The sequence below is a fragment of the Choloepus didactylus genome, chromosome 8, assembly GCF_015220235.1.
Source record: "Choloepus didactylus isolate mChoDid1 chromosome 8, mChoDid1.pri, whole genome shotgun sequence".
Taxonomy (NCBI): domain Eukaryota; kingdom Metazoa; phylum Chordata; class Mammalia; order Pilosa; family Megalonychidae; genus Choloepus; species Choloepus didactylus.
Genome location: NC_051314.1, coordinates 111,538,764 through 111,561,845, shown reverse-complemented (window position 1 = coordinate 111,561,845; position 23,082 = coordinate 111,538,764). Strand labels below are relative to the sequence as shown.

The 23,082-nt window shown below is 37.3% G+C and overlaps 1 protein-coding gene across 2 annotated transcripts in view; it reads right to left on the bottom strand.

The window, feature by feature from the left end:
- Window positions 1–8,198, bottom strand: part of GYS2 (glycogen synthase 2) — a 71,120-nt gene extending 62,922 nt beyond the window's left edge. The window contains exon 1 of one of the 2 annotated variants that reach the window (XM_037846076.1): window positions 7,737–8,198. In XM_037846076.1, the coding sequence (XP_037702004.1) occupies window positions 7,737–7,857 (121 nt within the window). In that variant the 5' untranslated portion in view covers window positions 7,858–8,198. The remainder of the gene's footprint in view (window positions 1–7,736) is intronic. The other variant, XM_037846077.1, reaches the window with a different exon arrangement.
- Window positions 8,199–23,082: the final 14,884 nt, after the last annotated feature.

The following is a 23,082-nucleotide window of genomic DNA, read 5'->3' as shown; positions in this document are numbered from 1 at the left end:
TAATTTGGAAATCATATGATTGCTTCAGCATGTATGGCTACTTATCGGACCCTTCTGTACCAGAACACAATTGCAGAAGCAGAGTTAATCATTATACAGTTAGAACATCAATCTCTGAGGAAGCAGGTCTGCTAGGAAAGAGAGTAAGGGCTACTACTGGTGTCAATGGTCAACAAATGCTTGTGTGTCTGGGACTTTGCTGGGTCTGTGGTTCAAATCTAAGTAACTGCAGTGTCAGGCGGTGGGAGCTGATACTCACACTTTGGAGCAAGACCACTCACACCACTCTACCCTGATTATACCTCTCCCTGACAGCTCCAGATGTTTTATGCTGGAGGGGTAGGCCTAGCAATCTAGGTGAAAAGTAAATGGGGATCCTAGTGCTTTTTTTGAAGCCATCTGTGTAGTAAGTATGGCTTTTCCATAGATTGTGTGTTCCATGTGGTACGGCTTAGGATGTCATTGACATGGCCACTGTATTCCCATAGCGAGCGAGGAAACCTCAACCCCCAATTACTATGTCACCCATGGATTGAAGTAACCCTTATCTCTATCTTTTTTCCTTATCTCTCTCTGCTTTTGTGTTAAACAAAAATCATACAAACACTTGAAGTGAAAGGTGGCATGATAATGGATTATCCAAGTCTCTCACTTTATGAAGAAATATGCCCAGAGATTACATGAGGGGAAAGAGGAGCAGTGCATCATGGGTGAAGGGCTTCTGCTTGGGGTGAAGGAAAAGTTTTGGTAATAGATGATGGTGATGGCAGCACAGCTTTGTGAATTTGACTATTGCCACTGAATTATAAGCTTGGGGATGGTTGAGATGGGAAATTTTATCTTGTATATATGTTACCACAATTTAAAAAAAGATAGAGGCTAAAGAGACAATGACAATTAAATGTAATCCATGATCCTAGACTGGATATAATAATGGAGGGAAAAAATGCTCAAAAAGACATTATTGGGCTGGTCTGGGAAAACCTGATTGGGGTAACCAAGGAAACCATGCCTAGACAACAGAAAACTACAATGTACACTAAGAAAAACAAAGTTATGGCCCAGTCAGAGGAACAAGCTTACACTTCAACTGAGATATAGAATTAAACAACTAATACTAAATCAATTCAAAAAGTTTAGGAAAGATATGGCAAAAGAGATGAACTGTATAATGAAAACACTGGGTGTACATATGGTAGAAATTGAAAGTTCGAAAAACCAACTGGCAGAATCTATGGAAATGAAAGACACAACATAAGAGATGAAAGACGCAATGGAAACATACAACAGCAGAGCTCAAGAGGCAGAAGAAAAAACTCAAGAACTAGAAACAAGGCATCTGAAAGCCTACACACAAAAGAACAGAGAAAAGAATGGAAAAATATGAGCAAAATCTCCAGGAACTTAAGGACAAAACAAAAAGCAAGAATGTATGTGTCATTGGTGTCCCAGAAGGCGAAAAGAAGGGAAAGGGGGCAGAAGCAATAATAGAGGAAATAATCAATGAAAATTTCCCATCTCTTATGAAAGACATAAAATTACGGATCCAAGAAGCTCAGTGTACCCCAAACAGAATAGATCTGAATAGGCCTATGCCAAGACACTTAATAATCAGATTATTAAACGTCAAAGATAAAGGGAGAATCCTGAAAGCAGCAAGAGAAAAGCGATCCATCACATAAAAAGGAAGCTTGATAAGACTATGTGCGGATTTCTCAATAGAAACCATGGAGGCAAGAAGGAAGTGGGGTGATATATTTAAGATACTGAAAGAGAAACACCACCAACCAAGAATCCTAAATCTGGCAAAACTATCCTTCAAATATGAGGGAGAGCTTAAAATATTCTCTGACAAACAGAAAATGACAGAGTTTGTGAACAAGATACCTGCTCTACAGGAAACACTAAAGGGAGCACTGCAGACAGAAAGGAAAAGACAGGAGTGAGAGGTTTGGAAAACAATTTTGGGAGATAGTAGCACAGCAATTTAAGTACACTGAACAAAGATGACTGTGAATATGGTTGAAAGAGGAAGGCTGGGACCATGTGGGACACCAGAACAAAAGATGAAGGATAAAGACTGGGACTGTGTGACTCAGGGAAATCTAGGGTGCTCAACGATTGTAATAAAAGGTACAAATATGTTTTTACATGAGGTAGAACAAATGAATGTCAACATTGCAGGGTGTTACAAATAGGGTGGGGTTGGGGGGGAAATACAACCAATGCAAACTAGAGACTATAATTTATGGAAACACTGTATTATGCTTCCTTTAATTTAGCAAAGGCAATATACCAAAGCTAAAGGGGTATGGTGGGGGGGGGAGGGGATAGGGGAAGGGTATGGGACTCCTGGCATTGGTAATGTTGTCTGACTCTTTATTCTACTTTAGGTTAATGCTATCTTTCCTTTTGTTGCTTTCTAGCTGTCAAGTTTTTTGTTGTTGTTTGTTTTGTTTTGTTTTGTTTTTTCTATTTCTCTTTTCTTTTTCTTTTCCTTTTGTCTCCCTGCTTTCTTTGACTCTTCCTCCTTCTTTGTGGAAGAGATGGAGATGTCTTTATATGGATAGTGGCGAAGGTGCTGAATATATAAATACGTGACTATACAGGGAACCAATGATTGTTTACTTAGGACAGAATGTATGGTATGTGAACAAAACCATCTTAAAAGAAAAGGGTTGATGAAGAACTCTTGAGGACACTATATTGAGTCAAATAAGACAGACACATAAAGGCAAATATTGCAGGGTCTCACTGATGGGAACTAATTATAATATGTAAACTCATAGACATGAAATATAAGTTACCAGGATATAGAATGAGGCTAAAGAATGGGGAGCAGTTGCTTAGCATGAGCAGAATGTTCAACTAGGGTGAACTTAAATGTTTGGAAATGAACAGAAGCGACGGTAGCATGTTGTGAGAATAATTAACGGTGCTGAATGGTGCATGAATGGGGTGGAAAGGGGAAGCTCAGAGTCATGTATGTCACCAGAAGAAAAGTTGGAGGTTAAAAGATGGGAATGTATAAAACAGTGAATCTTGTGGTGGACAATGTCCATGATTAACTATACAAATATTAGAAATCTCTCTCACGAACTAGAACAAATATATGATACTATAACTAGAAGTTAATAATAGAGAGGCATATAGGAGAAAAATATGTACCTATTGCAAACTATATACTACAGTTAGTAGTATTTTAACATTCTTTCATCAACAGTAACAAATGTACTATACCAAAACTATGAATCAATAATGGAGGGGGGGGGTGGTTAGGGGTATGGGAGGATTTGAGTCTCCTTTTTTTGTCTTTATTTCTTTTCTGGAGTAATGAAAATGTTTTAAAAATTGAAAAAAAAATTGTGTTGATGGAGGCACAGCTGTATGATGGTACCGGGGGCAACTGATTGTACACTTTGGATCTTCGGATAGTTGTATGGTATGTGAACAATCTCAATAAAAAAATTTAAAAAAAAGACATTATTAGAACAATTGAAAATATTGGAATATGGGCTGTATGCTTGATGTCATTGTTAAGTTTCTTGAACTTGATAGGTGAACTTAAGATGGTTAAATAAGTGAGTGTCCTTGTTCTCAGGAAGTGTTCTACACGTGCTCTACATGGAGGTGTTGGTGTTAGAGGAACAGGATGTATGCAGCTACTCTCAAATGTTCAGAAGATAGATAGCTAGACAGACAGACAGATAGATATAGAATGATAAAACAAATGTGGCAAAACACTAATTGTTGGGAAATCTGGGTATCTGGGTGGGGAGTATGTTGGAATTCTATGTATTGTTTCTATATTGTTTTTGCAACTTCCCTGCAATAAGAGAGACTGTGAGATGGGACCAACATCACACAGGTAGTAATGGAGCTGAAATTCCAACCCCAGCAATCTGACCCTGTAGTTAACAGGCTATAATCAGTCTGATCTCAAGTAAATGTATGGAACCCCACCTAATGGATCTTTAAAGCTTGCTGGATGGCAGGGAAGGAGGAAGAAAATGAGCAGTTTCACAAAAAGGTAAATATCATTAGGTCTTAGGGAGGATGGAACACTGTCTATTCTGCTCTGGAGAAAACCATCTGGAAAACAATAGAGGAAATAGGGTTTTTGTTTGTTTCTCTAGGTTCTACTGAGTTGACAAACAGGAACCCAGAGGCTCAGTGAGCAGTGATTCTTACCTCAGTCATAGAAGGCTTTTGGAAGTCTGAGGAAAGCTTGGGGTCCTTTTTTCAAAAAAAGCCCCTGCACATATGTGCCCATAATTTTCTGATACAGTTTTGGAAGGTTCAAAGACTCCTTGAAGTCCACTTATACCAAGGACCCCACCTTTAAAACTGCCACCTCAGAATAGTGGACTTGCAATTATTAATTTCTACCATACCATTTTTACTGTAGTGTTCAGAGTTCTTCCATGTCCCCTTCATACGTGTGACCCTGAGCTAGGGTGTCTAGTTTGTGCAGGGAGAAGGTACAATTATTTGTCCAGCAGTATTCTGCTTTAAGAATAAAACAAATTGTTTTCAGTAGATTTTAAGACAGAAACATCCATTCAGGGACTGAATTTCAGAAGTCTGTATGTCTACTAAATTAGCATTCATGATTTGTGACAATGACATTAAACTATTTCTAATGATCCTAAATACCCTCACCATGATAACTGGTCCAAAGTCCACACTGATCTGGACTATGTAAGCAATTACAGGTAGACAAGAAACAATTGTAGAATGGCCTGTGAAAAGAAGGAGAAAGAAAAAGTTGGTCTGACTTTCCATCCCTAGAGCTCCCCGTACCATTCCCTGGTCTCTAACTTGTCTGTCTTCTTCCAGGTTTGCTTTCCTATGCTCTTCCAAAAACAAATCTGACTACCTAGCACTTTCTACTATTTAGAACTTCAATGCCTTCCCATTGCTCCAGGATTGAAGATAAAACTCCTTAGTCTATTGACTCACCATAACCTTCATAGACGAGCCCTTGCTAATTACTCATATCTCCTTTTATACCCTTCTTTTTCCCTCTCTGAGCTTCCCTTGGATCTTTTAACAGAGTACACTTTCTTACCTCTGCAAATTGGCATATGCAGTTTTCTTACACAGAACATTGCCTTCCCTTCATCGCCTCCTCCTTCTTCTTTACCGAACAAATACTCATCCTTCAGGTGTCACCTCAAACATCTCTTCCTTAGGGGGGCTTTCCCAGACACTAAGACCAGGTTAGAGCCCCCCACCCCTCACTGATAGTGTTCAATCGTCTTGTTTGTTTATCCTCACACTCTTTGCAGTTGACTATATTGCGTGTCCAATGTCTATCTTCCTCATAGATTCGTAAATTCTGGGAGATTAGGAATCCATTTTGCATTGTTAAATTCGATCTCCCTCATCTCCCAGTGCCTGGCACCTAATAAGCACTTGAATAATTGAATAATGAACAGACGAATCAAAGCAAAAAAAAATCAAGGTTATTTTGAGATCTGAGAATTAACGTCCAATAATTTATTTGTGCATCTTTCATTTGTTATATTTTATACATTTCCATTGTTCATTGGCAAAATATTGGCAGCAATGGTTTATTTTCTCTCTAAGAAATCTTTTGTTTTCTTGGTTATAAATACATTTCCTTGTTTGCCACAAAACATCATTAGATGGATGGAGCATTCCTTCATGAAGAAACTGACATTCAGAGGGTTTAAGAGATTTTTCTATGTCTCAGAAATCCATGGCTTTCAAATGCAAATCCTATGCTCTTTCATCTCTAGGACATTTCCTTAGAAAATGGAGGTTTTAATATTTAATTCTGATATGGCAGTAAAAAAGAAAGTTAGACCTGGAGGAGACCTTAATCTTAGTCCCAACTCTCTCTAAAACAGAGTAGTTGGATTCATGATCCCTGCTATAAGCTTCAAGGAAGTAAAAGTTCAGAGTAAATTTTAAAAGAAACTATAGTGACAATGTGTTCTTGGGGATGGGCACAATAATTGTCCATCTATGTAAAAATCTAACATAATCAGACTATGATAAATATTAAAATAAAGATATGTTGAAGATGAAATCTACTTGGGTATAAATCACATTGCTGGCCCCCTTTCTACAAATATTTCCTTCCCCATGCAGGGGAATCAATTAAAAATAAATATCAAAGGCATCTTAAAAGAAGAAGAATAGATGTATTCATTCAGTTATTCATTTTTCCATTAAAAATACCCTCATTGAGCATTTACTGTATGCCAAGCACTGTTCTAGGCCCTGAGATCCATGGACTCAGTCGTTTCCAGCAGTGTGTTCCCAGCACCCACGAGCAATGCTCCAGTAACATTTATTAAATTGTTAGATCAAGGGAAAAGAAGGAAGGAGAAGGGGCTCTCCTCCAGTGCTGAACTTGTTCAGAGGTCTTGTGGACTGTTTTCTGGTGCTAAAGAATCCCAGATGCTTGGGCTTTTCTCCCCACCAACAAGTTGTATCCTTGAGTTCATGCCCGTAAGTGGAAAAAGCCTTTATTTTAAGGCACAGCCTGGTATTCACATGGAGTAGAGATGTTCTATTCCCAGGAACTTTGGGCTGAAAATATTTTAAAACCATGTGACTGGAAAAAGGACATTACAACAGCTACTAGTAAAATACTTCACTTCTCCATAATATGGTTTCTCTTTCTCTCCTCTTTGCTTCCTCCTCCCTAAATCATGAAGAAAAAGAGGGTGCTTTCTTCTCTTGCATGCATTCTGTGCATTTCTGCATAAGCTTATAAATTTCTGAATCTATGCAAATGAGAATTTTGAACATTCAGTATAAGGTGAAGATCAGAATAGATGCCCCTCATTTCAAAGTTTTGCTGGTTCTGGTTAGCCAGAAGGAAGAAGTAATGCATCACATTCATGTTAAATTATACAAGTTATCACTACCATTTACCCATCAATCATTTGACTAGGTACCTCATGATCTTGAGGAACTCAACCTTCAAAACTGTTGATTTTTCTTTGCTAATATTAACCTCAATATTTTTAATACTTCTTAGCATCAGAGTATCAACCCAAAAGGAATGTTTCTATAATTTTATGGATGCCTTATTATGAAAATCATTTAGGTTGCAGTTCTCTACCTTGCCTTTGCAAATCCAGCACAGAAAAGTATTTTAACAAGTTTGTTTCTTTTCTTATTTTATAATTCCCATGTATGCATAGCAATGAAGAGAAAATTACTTTGATTCTTCTCAATAGAAGCACAATATTGTGGGTCTGAGCAGCTTCTAGGTTACAACTTGAATTCCAAGTTCATTTTGAATTTTGAATTATTTGAATCATTATCAAATATTTCATATAATCATTAACAGTGTATGTAGTTAAAGTTTCTTGTTGGTCTTATCATATAAAACAAGGTTCTTGATTATACTTTTTGCTGAGAAATAAATTCATAAAACCAAAAAGTAGCTATTAATGCTTTATTCCTATTTTGTCATAACATGGATTTAAATTTTATTTTAAACTCATATTCCCTGAGAACAGCTAATGTTTTTCAACTTTCTCCCTCTCCATATACACGTTTAAGCTTTCATTGCCTGCTGAAATAAGAAAAATTAAATGTAACCTAAACTTGCATTCAAATAGATGTTTGAATGCTTTCCTCATTCACTGACAATTTAGGATTCTTGAGAGTGACCTCATTAGGATTTCATGAATCCTAATCTACATTCTCCAGCAATCTTATAAATAGCCAACTTCAGGACTAGTACCAACCTTTATTGGTTGCTTCCCAAGCAACTTCAAAGAGCAGCAAGTCCTCCACAGGAAGGTCTTCAACTTTCCTCTGTGGAAGCCCACTCAGCGACGTCACGGAAAGGGACCGGCCCCGCAGCATTCTTCTAGTCTTCTGAAATGTCTTTAAGTTCCCTGTTTCGAGTAACTGTGGTCCCAAGAGAGGTGCACTTAGAGACACAGAGATTCAGACAGCTGGTCGGTGATTGGCTTTGGTAGCTTCTGTAGGAATAAACCAGCAGAGGGAAACCTGTACTTCTAAGAGAACTCCCTATTGAAGGAGGAATTCCAGCTCCTCTCTTCAGTCTTTCTGAACAGACCCAGAGAGGACAATATCCCTAATTGCTGTCCACCCAAACAGCCCAGAACAATCACAAAGTGAACTCTCTAGCTCAGGGCTTGGGCAAACACCTCCTCAGATAGTAGAATCCTCACCGGTTGAGCATGATACAAGTTCAGCCCTTTAGCCCTTGTCCTTTTGACCAAACTACTAGACTCTCACAGTCACCAATGCTTATTTCATCACTTCCAAAGTGATCCAATATAAGCAATTCCCTCTGGAAGATTGGAGGCAATTTTTTTTTTTATTATATGTACAGTTGATTGAGACATGTTTCTGTGCCTTAAATCCCATTAGGTTTCCTAGGTTGTCTTCTTTCTTCTCACTCCCAGTTCTAGAGTTTTGTTTTTGTTTTTGTTTTTGCTTTTCTTTTTGTTTTTTAATTCCTAGTTCATTTACAAATCAAATTCTGATGATAGGTATAGAACTTATTTCCCCTTTTCTTAAAAATTTCCCTATGAAAAAGTATAATACCCAGCATATTTTTGGGTATAGAATATAAAGAATATAGAGTATAAAAGAATATAATTTTTACCTATCAATTATCTTCAATAATTATTTAAATTATCTAGAACTTCAATGGGGTAGAAATTAATTTTAGTTATATTTATACATTTTACCTAAAATATTATCAAATTATAAAGAATAATGCCTTGGATATAAAAATGCTCGTCTATGGGGTAAAATTACAAAGGAAACTAGATACTGAAATATGGCCAGGATCACATTTTCTGCTGAAAAATGACCACATATTTCATTTTTCACATGTTTGTATGTATGTGAGTATACATATTTTAATTTATCTATACATGCATACATGCCCTACATTGTTCCTAAAGGGTATGAGGACATTTACAATCATGGTTAATTTTGAACCATCTTATTTTACAGATTTAGGCTAAAATCAATATTTTTAATAAGATTATTCCATATAGCAGCAGAGTTGAAGCTCACATAAAATATCCTTCACATTTAGAATTATTAGCAGAATTCTCATAGAGCAATTTGTTGATGTTGGTATTAATTTACTATTTTAGAAACTTTTATTAAGTCTTTTGTCATTTCGTGTACAGTTGGCCTTGACTTAAACCTATTTTAATAACTCAAGATATTTCACTGTATGATATTAATAAATCCATGTGAATCAACTAGATTAGCTATATCCTCTATAATTCAACTATACATATGATTCCTATCTTTGTTTTTAAAAGCTAACTTAAGTACATAGTTTATTACCCCTTCCTTTGAGTTGTGAGAAAAAGGCTTTCTATGGCTAATCAAGAAAATAAAGTACTAAAATAGTACAGACTTGAGCCTAAATGATCAAAATGACTTCTCCTTCACAAAATTATTTGCTTGAGTTTACCTAACCTGCATGGATTCTGCAAATACAAACTCCAATAAAAACAAACAAGGACTTGTTGATAAAACGTGAGAATGGGATTGAGAGTGCGATGATAGCGCTCCCAGTTTGCAGGGTCTACTCATGGGATCTCTGAGATTGGTTCTTGTGGGCTTGAACAAAGCTCAGGATAGCTGATTCCCATTATCCAAATTACACCAGAAGACTGATGTATTCATTTTCAGTATGTGCTAGTTACAATGTTTTCCTTTCCTGAGTGGACAAGCACTTGGTTGGGATTAGGTGATTGTGGGATCAAGTCCAGTCTACCACTTACCAGCTATGTAATCTTGAGCCAATTTCTTTTCTTTTCTTTTCTTTTTTTTTTATTAAATTCAGTTTTATTGAAATACATTCACACACCGTACAATCATCCATGATATACAATCCACTGTCCACAGTATAACATAGTTATGCGTTCATCACCACAATCTATCTGTGAACATTTTCCTTACGTCAGAAAGAACCAGAACCAGAATAAAAAATAAAAGTGAAAAAAGAACTCCCAAATCATCCCCCCATCCCATCCCGTTTGTCCTTTAGTTTTTATGCCCATTCCTCCACTCATCCATACACTAGATAAAGGGGGTGTGATCCACAAGTTCTTCACAATCACACTGTCACCCCTTGTAATCTACATTCTTATATAATTGTCTTCAGGAGTCTACACTGCTGGGTTGGAGTTTGGTAGTTTCAGGTATTTACTTCTAGCTATTCCAATACATTAAAGCCTAAGAGGTGTTATCTATATAGTGCATAAGAATGTCCACCAGAGTGACCTCTCGACTCCATTTGGAATCTCTCAGCCACTGAAACTATTTCGTCTCATTTTGCATCCCCCTTTTGGTCAAGAAGATACTCTCAGTCCCACGATGCCAGGTCCACATTCATCCCCGGGAGTCATACTCTGCGTTGCCAGGGAGATTTACACCCCTGGGAGTTGGGTCCCACATAGGGGGGAGGGCAGCGAGTTCACCTGTCGAGATGGCTCAGTTAGAGAGAGAGAGGGCCACATCTGAGCAACAAAGAGATACTCAGGGGGAGACTCTTAGGCACCATTACATACAACTTTAGACTCTCCTTTCTGGTAATGAGCTTCATAAGGGCAAGTCCCATGCTCGAGGGCTCAGTACATCAAACCGCCAGTCCCAATGTTTGTGACAACATCAACACCAGTCCAGGTGATGATGTCCAACACATCCACACCTTCCCCCAGATCCTCAGGGCTGGGGAGGGGGAGGCTGTAAATATATTTTTTATTATCTGCCCAAATTACTCTGGGTTGTGTCACTATTTCACTCCAGCCTACACTAACCTACTGTATCTCACTTCCTATTCAAAGTTCCATGCAATTGTGGTTTTTGAACAAATCGACTGTAGAGTTGTACCGTTTAGAAAATTTAGATCCTGTACCAAATAGATATCTATTCCCTTGGTCTCATATGAAAGTTGAAGTTTTAAAACACAATCAGTTTCAACCTTTACCCTTTGGCCTGGCTTGCCCTGGTCTTAACCAGACCTGCTTCATTCATATCACTAATTGAAGTCTGGGCTCTTTTTCAGCTTTTTTTTTTTTTTTTTTTTTGACAGTGGCTGTATGCACTAATACTGACATTCATATCTGCCGAGCTCTAGCTCTGAGTTTCAGGTGTCTGAGAGATATGCATTGTTCCAGAGACCAATCAGGTATACGCTAGGGGATCAGCATCTCAAAGTTTAGAGATAGGCCTTACAATTCAGGGATAGAGTTAACTGCTGTAAGAGCTTACAGTCTAGGGACTATTACAATTATTGTGTCCACGTTAGGCTATGTTCTAAGATTCAATTCTGAGTTTACACATTGTAGTTAGTCCATATTGGTGAGGCATCATCCCTCTCACCATGTTTTCTCCAACACTTTTACTCCTATATATATATTTTCCTACAATTTTATAGAGTTATATTCACATACCAGACATTTATCCACAGTGTACAATCAGTTGTTCATGGTATCATCACAAAGTTGTACATTTATCACCACAATCAGCACTTGAACATACTGATTACTACAAGAAAAATTGTTTGTTTGTTTGTTTGTTTTTAGCAATAAGAAGAAATGATAAAAAGAAAAATAACATGTCATACAATACAATATACTACTAAGGACAGCAAATAACACCACTACCAAGAATCCCATATTACTCCCCTATATCCCCCTCTCATATACATTTAGCATTGGCATATTGCCTTTGTTACATTTAATGGAGGTATGTTACAATGTTACTGTTGACCATAGACTCCAGTTTGCTTTGATTATGTTTTTTCCTGAATACCATCCCTTTTTCAAATTTCTACATGGTTGACATTCATTTGCTTTCCCACATGCAAAAACATTTTTATATTTGAATATTTAGTAACAGTCATTGGCCACTCCAGTTTTTGCCACGTTATACAGTCCCAGTCTTTATCATCTATCTTTACCTCTGGTGTCATACATTCTCCTATCCCATCTCTTTCAGCTTTACTCACAGACATCTTTGTTCAGTGTACTTACAATACTGTGCTACCATCACACAGTATTATGCTATCTATTTCTGGATCTATGCAATCAATCCTAAACATTCTGTAGTCCTTCAGCATCAAATGGCTGGTCTCTGCCCTCTTACTATCCCCTGGTTGCCTGTGTTGTCAGCTTTTAACTCTCAAAGTTTGTTCATTAATGTCTGTTCATATTAGTGACACCATACAGAATCTGTCCTTTTGTTTCTGGCTAACTTCATGCAACATAATGTCCTCAAGGTTCATCCACGTTATTACATGATCCATGTCTTTGTTCTGTCTTACAGCTGCATAATATTCCATCATGTGTATATACCACAGTTTGTTTATCCACTCGTCCTTTGATGGACATTTGGGCTGTTTCCTTCTCTTGGCAATTGTGAATAATGCTGCAATAAACATTGGTTTACAAATGTCTGTTTGTGTCTGAAGTTTCAGTTCCTCTGAGTATATACCCAGCAATGGAATAGCTGGGTCATATGGCAAATCTATATTTAGCTTCCTGAGGAACCTCCATACTGTCTTCCAGAGTGGTTGCACCATTCTAGATTCCCACCAACAATGAATAAGTGTGCTTCTTTCTCCACATCCTCTCCAGCACTTGTCATTTTCTGTTTTTTGGATAATGGCCATTCTGGTAGGTGTGAGATGATATCTCATTGTGGTTTTGATTTGCATTTCCTTAATAGCCAGTGAAGTTGAGCATTTTTTCATATGCTTTTGAGCCATTTGTATTTCCTCTTCAGAAAAATGTCTGTTCATGTCTTTTGCCCATTTTTTAATTGGATTGTTTGTCTTTCTGTTATTGAGATGCAGGATTCCTTTATATATTCAGGATATTAAACCCTTATCTGATATGTGGTTTCCAAATATCATCTCCCATTGTGTAGGTTGCCTTTTTACTTTTCTGACAAAGTCCTTTGATGTACAAAAATGTTTACTTTTGAGGAGATCCCATTTGTCTATTTGTTCTTTGGTTGCTCGTGCCTTGGGTGTGAGGTCTAAGAAACCACCTCCTTTCACAAGATCTTTAAGATATTGCCCTACATTTTCTTCTAAGAGTTTTATGGTCTTGGTGCTAATGTTTAGGTCTTTGATCCACTTTGAGTTAATTTTGGTATAAGGTGTGAGATGGACATCCTCTTTCATTCTTTTGGAAATGAATATCCAGTTCTCCAAACACCATTTATTGAACAGGTTGCTCTTTCCCAGTTGCTTCGGCTTCACTGCCTTATCAAAGATCAGTTGTCCATAGATGTAAGGGTCTACTTCTGAACACTCAATTCGATTCCATTGATCAATATATCTGTCTTTATGCCAGTACCATGCTGTTTTGAGCACTGTAGCTTTGTAATATGCTTCAAAGTCAGGTAGCGTGAGACCTCCCACTTCATTCCTCTTTCTCAAGACATTTTTGGCTATTTAGGGCATCTTACCCTTCCAAATAAATTTAGTTATTGGTTTTTCTATTTCTGTAAAGTAAGTTGTTGGGATTTGAATTGGTATTGCATTGAATCTATAAATCAGTTTAGGTAAAATTGCCATCTTAACAATATTTAGTCTTCCAATCCATGAACATGGTATGTTCTTCCATTTTTTCAGGTCTTGTTCAATTTCTTTTAGCAGTTTCTTATAGTTTTCTATGTAAAGGTCTTTTGTGTCCTTGGTTAAGTTTATTCCTAAATACTTGATTCCTTTGGTTGCTATTGTAAATGGGATTTTTTTCTTGATTTCCTCCTCTTGTGGCACATTACTTGTGTATAGGAACACTACAGATTTTTGCATGTTGATCTTGTAGCCTGCTACTTTGCTGTATTCATTGACTAGTTCTAGTAGCTTTGCTGTAGATTTTTCTGGCTTTCCTACATATAGAATCATGTAATCTACAAATAGTGAAAGTTTTACTTCTTCCTCTCCAATTTGGATGCCTTTTGTTTCTTTTTCTTGCCTAATTGCTCTAACTAGAACTTCCAGCACAATGTTGAATAACAATGGTGATAGTGGGCATCCCTGTCTTGTTCCTGATCTTAGAGGAAAAGCTTTCAGTCTCTCTCCATTGAGTGTGATGTTAGCTGTGGGTTTTTCATATATTGCCTTTATCATATTGAAAAAGTTCCCTTCTACTCCTATCCTTTGAAGTGTTTTCATCAGGAAAGGATGTTGAATTTTGTCAAATGCCTTTTCTGCACCAATCGAGATGATCATGTGGTTCATCTGCTTTGATTTATTGATGTGATGTATTACATTAATTGATTTTCTTGTGTTGAACCAGCCTTGCATACCTGGAATAAATCCCACCTGGTCGTGGTGTATAATTCTTTTAATGTGCTGCTGGATTTGATTTGCGAGTATTTCATTGAGGATTTTTGCATCTATATTCATTAAAGAAATTGGTCTATAATTTTCTTTTTTTGTAGTATCTTTGCCTGGTTTTGGTATTAGGGTGATGATGGCTTCATAAAAAGAGTTAGGTAGCTTTCCCTCTTCTTCAGTTTTTTTGAAGAGATTGAGCAGGATTGGTACTAATTCGTTCTTGAATGCTTGGTAGAATTCACATGTGAAACCATCTGGTCCTGGGCTTTTCCTTTTTGGGAGCTTTTTGATGACTGACTCAGTCTCTTTACTTGTGATTGGTTTGTTGAGGTCATCTATTTCTTCTTGAGTTAATGTTGGTTGTTTATGCTTTTCTAGGAAGTTGTCCATTTCATCTAAGTTGTCTAGTTTATTAGCATATAGTTGCTCATAGTATCTTCTCATTATCTCCTTAATTTCTGCAGGGTCAGTAGTTATATTTCCTTTCCCATTTCTGATTGCATTTATTTGCATCTGCTCTCTCTTTTTTTTTGTTAGCTTAGCCAGTGGTCCATCGATTTTATTGATTTTCTCCAAGAACCAACTTCTGGTTTTGTTGATTCTCTCTATTGTTTTCCTGTTCTCAATTGCATTTATTTCTGCTCTAATCTTTGTTATTTCTTCCCTTCTGCTTGCTTTGGGGTTAGTTTGCTGTTCTTTCTCTAATTCCTCCAGGTGAGCAGTTAACTCTTCAATTTTTGCTCTCTCTTCTCTTTTAATATAGGCATTTAGGGCAATAAATTTCCCTCTCAGCACCGCCTTTGCTGCATCCCAGAAGTTTTGATAAGTTGTGTTTTCATTGTCATTTGCCTCGAGGTATTTACTAATTTCTCTTGTAATTTCTTCCTTTACCCACTGGTTTTCTAAGAGGGTGTTGTTTAGCCTCCATATGTTTGTGAATTTTATGACCTTCTGCCTTTTATTTATTTCCAACTTCATTCCATTGTGGTCTGAGAAAGTGTTTTGTATAATATCAATATTTTTAAATTTGTTGAGACTTGCTTTGTGACCCAACATGTGGTCTATCCTAGAGAATGTTCCATGAGCACTTGAGAAAAACGTGTATCCTGCTGTTGTTGGATGTAGCGTTCTATAAATGTCTGTCAAGTCTAGTTCATTTATCATGCAATTCAACATCTCTGTTTCTTTAGTGATCCTCTGTCTAGATGTTCTATCCATTGATGAGAGTGGTGTATTGAAGTCTCCAACTATTATTGTAGAGGTATCTATTTCTCCTTTCAGTGATCGCAGTGTTTGCCTCATGAATTTTGGGGCATTCTGGTTTGGTGCATAAATATTTATGACTGTTATGTTTTCTGGATGAATTGATCCTTTCATTAATGTATAGTGTCCTTCTTTGTCTCTTTTAATTGTTTCGCTTTTGAAGTCTAACTTGCCTGATATTAATATAGCTACTCCCGCTTTTTTCTGGTTGTTGTTTGCATGAAATATCTTTTTCCAACCTTTCACTTTCAGTCTATGTTTGTCCTTGTGTCTAAAGTGAGTTTCTTGTAGACAGCATATAGATGGGTCCTGTTTTTTAATCCATTCTGCCAGTCTGTGTCTTTTTATTGGGGAGTTTAATCCATTCACATTTAGTGTTATTACTGTAAGGGCAGTACTTTCTACTACCATTTTGTTTTTTGGAATTTATATGTCATATCTTATTTTTTCCTCTCCTTTTACCTTTCCTGATAATCTTCATTTCTGCACTCTTCTCCAACTCTCTCTCTCCTGTCTTTTCCTATCAGCCTGTAGCACTCCCTTTAGTATTTCTTGTATTGCCAGTCTCTTATTCACAAACTCTCTCAGTGTCTGTTTGTCTGAAAATGTTTTAATCTCTCCCTCATTTTTGAAGGAAAGTTTTGCTGGATATAGAATTCTTGGTTGGCAGTTTTTCTCTTTCAGTATCTTAAATATATCATGCCACTGTCTTCTTGCCTCCATGGTTTCTGCAGAGAAATCTGTACATAGTCTTATTGACCTTTCCTTGTATGTGATGGATTGCTTTTCTCTTGTTGCTTTCAGAATCCTCTCTTTGTCTTTGACATTTGACAATCTGACCAGTAAGTGTCTTGGAGTAGGTCTATTGGGATCTATTCTACTTGGGGTACATAGTACTTCTTGAATCTCTAATTTTCTGTCTTTTATAAGAGTCTCTAATTTTCTGTCTTTTATAAGAGTTGGGAAATTTTCAGTGAATATGTCTTCTATTACTCTTTCTGCCCCTTTTCCCCTCTCTTCTCCTTCTGGGATACCCATAACACGTATATTTGTGCGTTTCATGTTGTCACTCAGCTCCCTAAGACCCTGCTCATATTTTTCCATTTTTTTCACCATCTGTTCTTTTGTGTGTATGAATTCGAATGACTTGTCTTCCAGTTCACTGATCCTTTCTTCTGCCTGTTCAAATCTACTGTTGTGTCCCTCCATTGTGTTTTTCATCTCCTCCATTGTGGCCTTCATTCCCATGAGTTCTGCCATTTGTTTTTTTAAGTTTATGAATCCTTCTTTATGGTCAGCCAGTGTCTTCTTTATATCCTTCAGCTCTTTTGCTGTATCTTCCTTCATTTCATCAAATTTATTTAGCACTAGTTGCCTCCACTCCTGTGTCTCAGCTGAGCTGTTAGTTTGTTCTTTTGGCTGGTCCATGTTTTCGTGTTTCCTGGTATGGCTTGTTATCTTAAGTTGTCTAGGCATCTGATTTTCTTGATTAGTTTATTTTGGAGCTTGTTTTCTGTCGTTTACCTAGTGGTTTTCTTGTTGGTTGGCTTTGTTCTCTGGCCTCTGTTATTCAGTTCAACTTATTCTAGACCTCTAACTTAGGTTCTATTTAGTTGATCAGAATTTTTCCCCTCTTGTTTTTCTGTTTCTTGCTCTGCCTCTATGTAACCTTTTTGTGAGTGGGTCTCCTCAGATATGGTCGACCCTAGTCAGATTTTCCCAGTCTAGTGAGGCCCAGGTCTCATTGGGAGAGTATGGCGTTTTCCTGAGAATGAGACCCTCCTATGAGTCCTTTAGAATTGGTGCTTTTCCTCTCCTGTCCAGCAGGTGGCGCTGGCCAGCCCACAGCTCCCCCACCAGTGTGAGGAGGTATGTAGACTTTAGTTCTCCTGGTGACTCTGATCCTGTCAGGGGCGTGGCTGACTGAAGCCGGAATCTGAATTCCAGCCCCTGGGGTCTGAATTCCCAGAAGGAGGACTGCCAGTTGAGCTGGACCTCCCTCTACTCTCCCAATCCTTAGAACTCCAGTTGTCTCTCAGGGGTACTATTCCCTTCTCCTCTCTCCTCTTTGGGGTCTCTCCAGGTAGATTCCTTGGTCAGCCTGAGTTGCCAATTAAAGACGGGGGTGGAGGCCTTCAGTAGTGAATACGGAATTCAAAGACACTGTGGGTACTCTGTCTCCCCCAAGCCCAGCCTAGTCCCTCAACCTGGGCTTTCCGATAGAAAATAACCACATGTATTACTTTTATAATTAAAAAAAAAAAAAAGTAGAAAAGAAATCAAGAAAAATAAAAAAGGAAAAAAAAAAAAAAAGAGTCTCTTTTAAAAGTCTTTCCCCAGCCTGGAAGTTTTGTCAGTGTCAGAATAGAGCATTTAAAGATATGCTTTGGGCTATTGTCTGATAATTACTCTCCAACCGCTTCAGTTCCACCCCTGCTGGGGGCTATTGAAATGCAAAAAGATAAAAGAGATCAATGAGAGGCCAGAAGGGACAAAATGTAGGGGAAAAAAAAATGGCTTTTTTGGAGTCTGGGAATGGGTGCCCGCTTTTACGTGCCCCCACTTCTCGGAGCCCAGCCCTTCTTTAGCACCCCAGCTCCCAAAGTTAGTTAATTAATTTGTTAATTAATTCTGCAGTTGAGGTTGGGTTGAGCCTCCCTTCTTGCCCTCAGCAGATTGCTGTTTTTTGTCCCCCCCCCCCCCCCCTTTGAGGGAGCCGGCAGCAAGACAGTCTGTGAGGTCTGGGTGGGGAGGGGCGCCAGACCCCTGGTCCGGGGAACTTACAATGTTCGCTGCGATCTCAGCTTTTCCTCCAATTCCAAACTTGTGTCCAATGTGTGACTGGTTACTGGAGAACCCGAAAACACTGTTTCAGATAGTTCTTGGGTAATTGCCAGCTGCTCTAGGGGAGAGACGAAATGCTGCTCCTCACCACTCCGCCATCTTGCCCCCTATTCCTTGAGCCAATTTCTTGACTTAGTTTTGGTTTTCTTTTAAAATAGCAATGCAGCAATTTATATAAATAAAAAATTATTTATTTATATAATATAGTTCCTGGCACTATACCAATAACTTAATACTTATTATCAGCCTTATTTATAAGACATGTGGTAGTCCATTAAAAGCTTCCCCCACTAGCAGTGATTACTACACTAAAGAGGAAAAGTAAAAAGGAGACATTTTTAAAATGTTTGATTATTGTATTATGTGCATTTATTGCCTGTTCAAATAATTAATTACATAAAACTTTATTGGGGAAAGTGACCTTAGATCAGTGGAAATACTTCATAATACACTAAATGAAAATGAGTATATCACAAAGTAGTATAAACAGGATTGACTTCATTTTGGAAAAAAATGTACATATGCATTTCTTATGAAGTATATGTAAATAGAAGACAGAACAGACATAAAAGATTAGGAGGCTAAATGCTATAAGTCTTACAATGGTTTCCTTTAGATAGTAGTGATTACTATTAATCTTTGTGTGGTCTTTTGTCTACTTGTGTGCTACATATTTTCTTCAATAAGCATATATATATGCATATGTATACCATAGTTTATGTATACCATACATAAAATAAGTAAAACTGTTTTGAAATAATCAGATCACCTCATGATTCATACATTCCCACTCTAATTACTGTGATATTTTGAAATTCCTGGTCCTTGGTTCTCACTCAGGTGTTTTACCTCAAGTAGCAACACCCTCAACAATACAACACCCCTAGTGATTTCTTGTAGTAGATCCTGTTATTCTCAACATGAGACACCCTTTTCCAATTATTTGCATTTTAGTGGTGAATGCAATTTCCAAAATTGCTTCCTTAGTCACAGGTGAAATAAATGGAATCATATGGAATATGTCCATTGGATATATCTTCATCCATCCATTTTACCTAGATAAATTCCCTTCTTTCATATATATGTGTAAAGAATTATTTACGTAATCATATGTGGAGAGTGATCCAGGAAAGTTCTCTGTTTCACATATCCCCAAGTACTCTCTAAACTTTGTTCTAGACACACAAATTGATGAGCTGGGTGCAGGAAGAGAGCAATCATGCAGACAGAAAGGGTGGTGGGATTCTCTCCGAGATGAGAAGACTCTCAAGTGTTCCTGATCCGTAATTTCATACTCACACCAACCTTTTATCATTCAATGAAAAGAGATGAGGGGGCAGTTAGTAAAAATGTAGACTTGTATTTGATTTTCTTTGTAAGTATTCCAGCAGAGGTCACTAGATACATTTAGAAAGCCGCACATTTGCTTTGACATTTTGGAATCTTCCTGGAAGTCCTCAGGACTTCCAAGGCTTGATTAGACTGCACCTGAATTTCCAGAATGATCCAGTTAACATATTTATTGGATACCTACTATGGACTAGGCATTATTTTAGGATCTGAGAAAATTTTCAGTGAACAGCAAACAGGTCCCTGATCCCAGGTGGACGTGTAACTTGTAAACAAATAAGCAAATTATTTCATTTCAGGTGTTGTTAAGTTTCTGAAGAAGAAAAATATTGCAAAATGGTAGAGTGTCATTGGATGGAAATGGGTGCTTTAGCTGGGGAGGCCAAGAAGTGATATGCAAATAAAGACAAACTGATGAAAAAGAGGCAACACTTAAAGATCTGAGGAAAGCATTGTCAATGACTCTAACTGTTACGGGATAGAATTAAAACCACTGAGCCTAGAGCTCAGAGCATAAAGAATGAGAGGATGACTGGAAGGGATGGGTTCAGAGAGGAAGGCAGGGAACAGATCATAGAGAAGCTTTTTACAGCTTAACTTTTATCCTGGTTGTAATAGGAAGTCATTGGAAGGTTTTAAGCAGTGAAGTAATGTGATCTTATTTGTGCTTCAGAAAGATTATTTGGGTTTAATATGGAGAAAACGCATTATTGAGAAGGACAAGAGAGGAAGTTCAAGACTGCACGAGTCACAAATTCCAGAATGTAAAACTGTGAAACTTCCTATTTTCTTTTCAATGCTATAAAAAAACAGCAACGATAAGGAATTATTTAGCATTCAGTCATTTCTTTTTTAATGTGAAAAAGATTACCTTTATTTTTCAATGCAGCATCCCTATATATTTCATTTTTATGCTCTCAGCTGTCCATTTTCTATACTTTGTGTCAATATTGTGAGTACAGAAACAAGATTAAAATGGAGAATCAAATGTGTCAGTTACTGTGATCATGGATCTTATGTTAGCAGAGAAAACAGGTATTAAACAAGTAACTAAAGGGTGCTGAGAGTTATGAATGAGATACAGGTGACATGAGAACATGTAACAATATAATTTAACCCAGTCAGAAATATTAAGAATGGCTTCCTTGAGAAAATAACATCTAAATTAACACTGAAAACAAAAATTAGGGAAAAACTAAGGACAGAGGAACTATCTGCCTGGACAGAAGAGGGTTCCACGCAGAGGAACTAGGTCATCCAAAGACTTACAGACAAAACAGAATGTAGAAAATTTAAGGAACTGGAAGGTCAATGCAGCTATCTCAGAGATATTGAGATAGAAAGTGATATAAGAATAAAGCTGGAGAAGTGGGTGGGAAGGGGTGTTAAAAAGTTTGAATTTATCCTAACAAGGAAAATCCATGCTAGGATTTTCATTATTTAATTTTTTTAATTTTTGAGGGGAAATGGAACACACATGTAGCAAAGTGCATAATTTGTAAGCCCAATGATTTAACACAAAGTAAATATACTTCTTTGTGTAACTGTCTAATAAAACTTGGAACAAAACACACATAGTAAATTTTTTATTCCAGATGCCAGATTTCAAAAACTGAATTATTCTAAAGATCTGCATTTTCCAAAGATCACTCTTAATGCACAATTGAGAATGGATTAGGAAGGGATAAGATGGAAGATGATGTGTTTGCAGTACTTTGGAGATGTATCACATGGACATTTAACTTATGCAAATTCAATTATATGTGCTGAGAAAAGAGAAGATAGAAATAACAAGAGAGAAAAATTTAAATAGTGTGGGAGAATCCACTCAATGAGGGGAATGGATGCCCTGAATGAGCAGGAAATGGGAGTGTATATTTCTTACTGTTGATCTTCTCAAGATCTGTGTATCTTACTGGCTGAATATATTTGAGGGTTGACACATGTATTTTGACTAGGATTTCTTCTTATATGTTGTCTTTAAAACTCAACCTCAGTAAAAATGACTCTAATGTAATCTAGGCAAGAGATGGTGGTGACTTGCATTGGAGTGATGGCAGTGGGATTAGAGAGAAGTGGGTGTGGAACATATTTAAGAGTTGACAAGACATAGAGTTTATTGATTGTGGAGATATATGGGTCAATGCCTAGATTTCTAGTTTGAGCAACTAAGTAGATGGTCATGCAGTGTACTAAAATAAGGAACATTAGAGGAAGAATAGATTAGCCTGAGAGAGTAGATAATGACTTCAGTTTTAGACATGGTGAGTTTGAATTACCAGCCAGGTGTCCTGTAAGAAGTTAGATATTCTGCCTACTCAGAACTTCAGGAGAGGAATCTGGCACATAGCTGGTTAATTGAAGCCACTAGATGGTGAGATCTCAGAAAGAGGATCTCCATAGTGAGTAGAGAAGACTACAGAATCAGAGCCCCCAGAATGTTCACCTTTTAAGATAGAGATCACAATATGGTGGCTGGAGTTTTACTTGGCACATACAGTGTTGGTACAAAGATATTTTTTAAAGCAAGTATTTCTCAAAAAAGCGAGATTTCACACAAAACTTCAGATTTCCATTTTCTCTTGAAAAAAATCAGAGGACCTGGCTACCTAAATCCATTTGTGTATCTTCATGTCAAAAATCAGCTGGAGCTGAGCATTTAGCAGTCCATTTAGCAGTCACCACCATCACCTCAGTCTCCATGCGACTACTTCATTCATTTATGTTAGCTCTCAGGTCTTTAGATTCACTGGAAGTTTAGGCTCCTGATTTAGTTTGTTTGTTTGTTTGTTTTCTTGTGTACAGTTGGAGTAGCTGCCCAGAAAGTGGCCAAAGAAGAGGAAGTAATAAAGAAAGAGGAAATAATTATCCTTAAATTAACCTTCTATTCTAAGATGAAAATGCCTACCCATCACATTGAAGATAATGAAAGGGATTTTGACCTTGGCTCTTGAGATTATTTTAGTGGCAGCATAAATTGAGGTTCACCCAAACCCCTAGAACTTGGTTTTAGAATAGAGCTTTTGTTTTGCTGAGCCCTTTTCTCTGGCTTCAGTTTTATTATTATTATTTTTTAATGTGAGAAGTTGTTTCTGTTACAGAAAACTCAAGCAGAAAATACAGAGTTCCTATATCCCCACACATACAAAGTTTTCCTTATTATTAGCACTTTGCATTAGTGTGGTACCTTTGTTACAATGGATGTATTACAATTATACTAATAACTATAGTTGGTAGTTTACATTAGGGTTCACTATTCATGCTGTACAGTCCTTTGG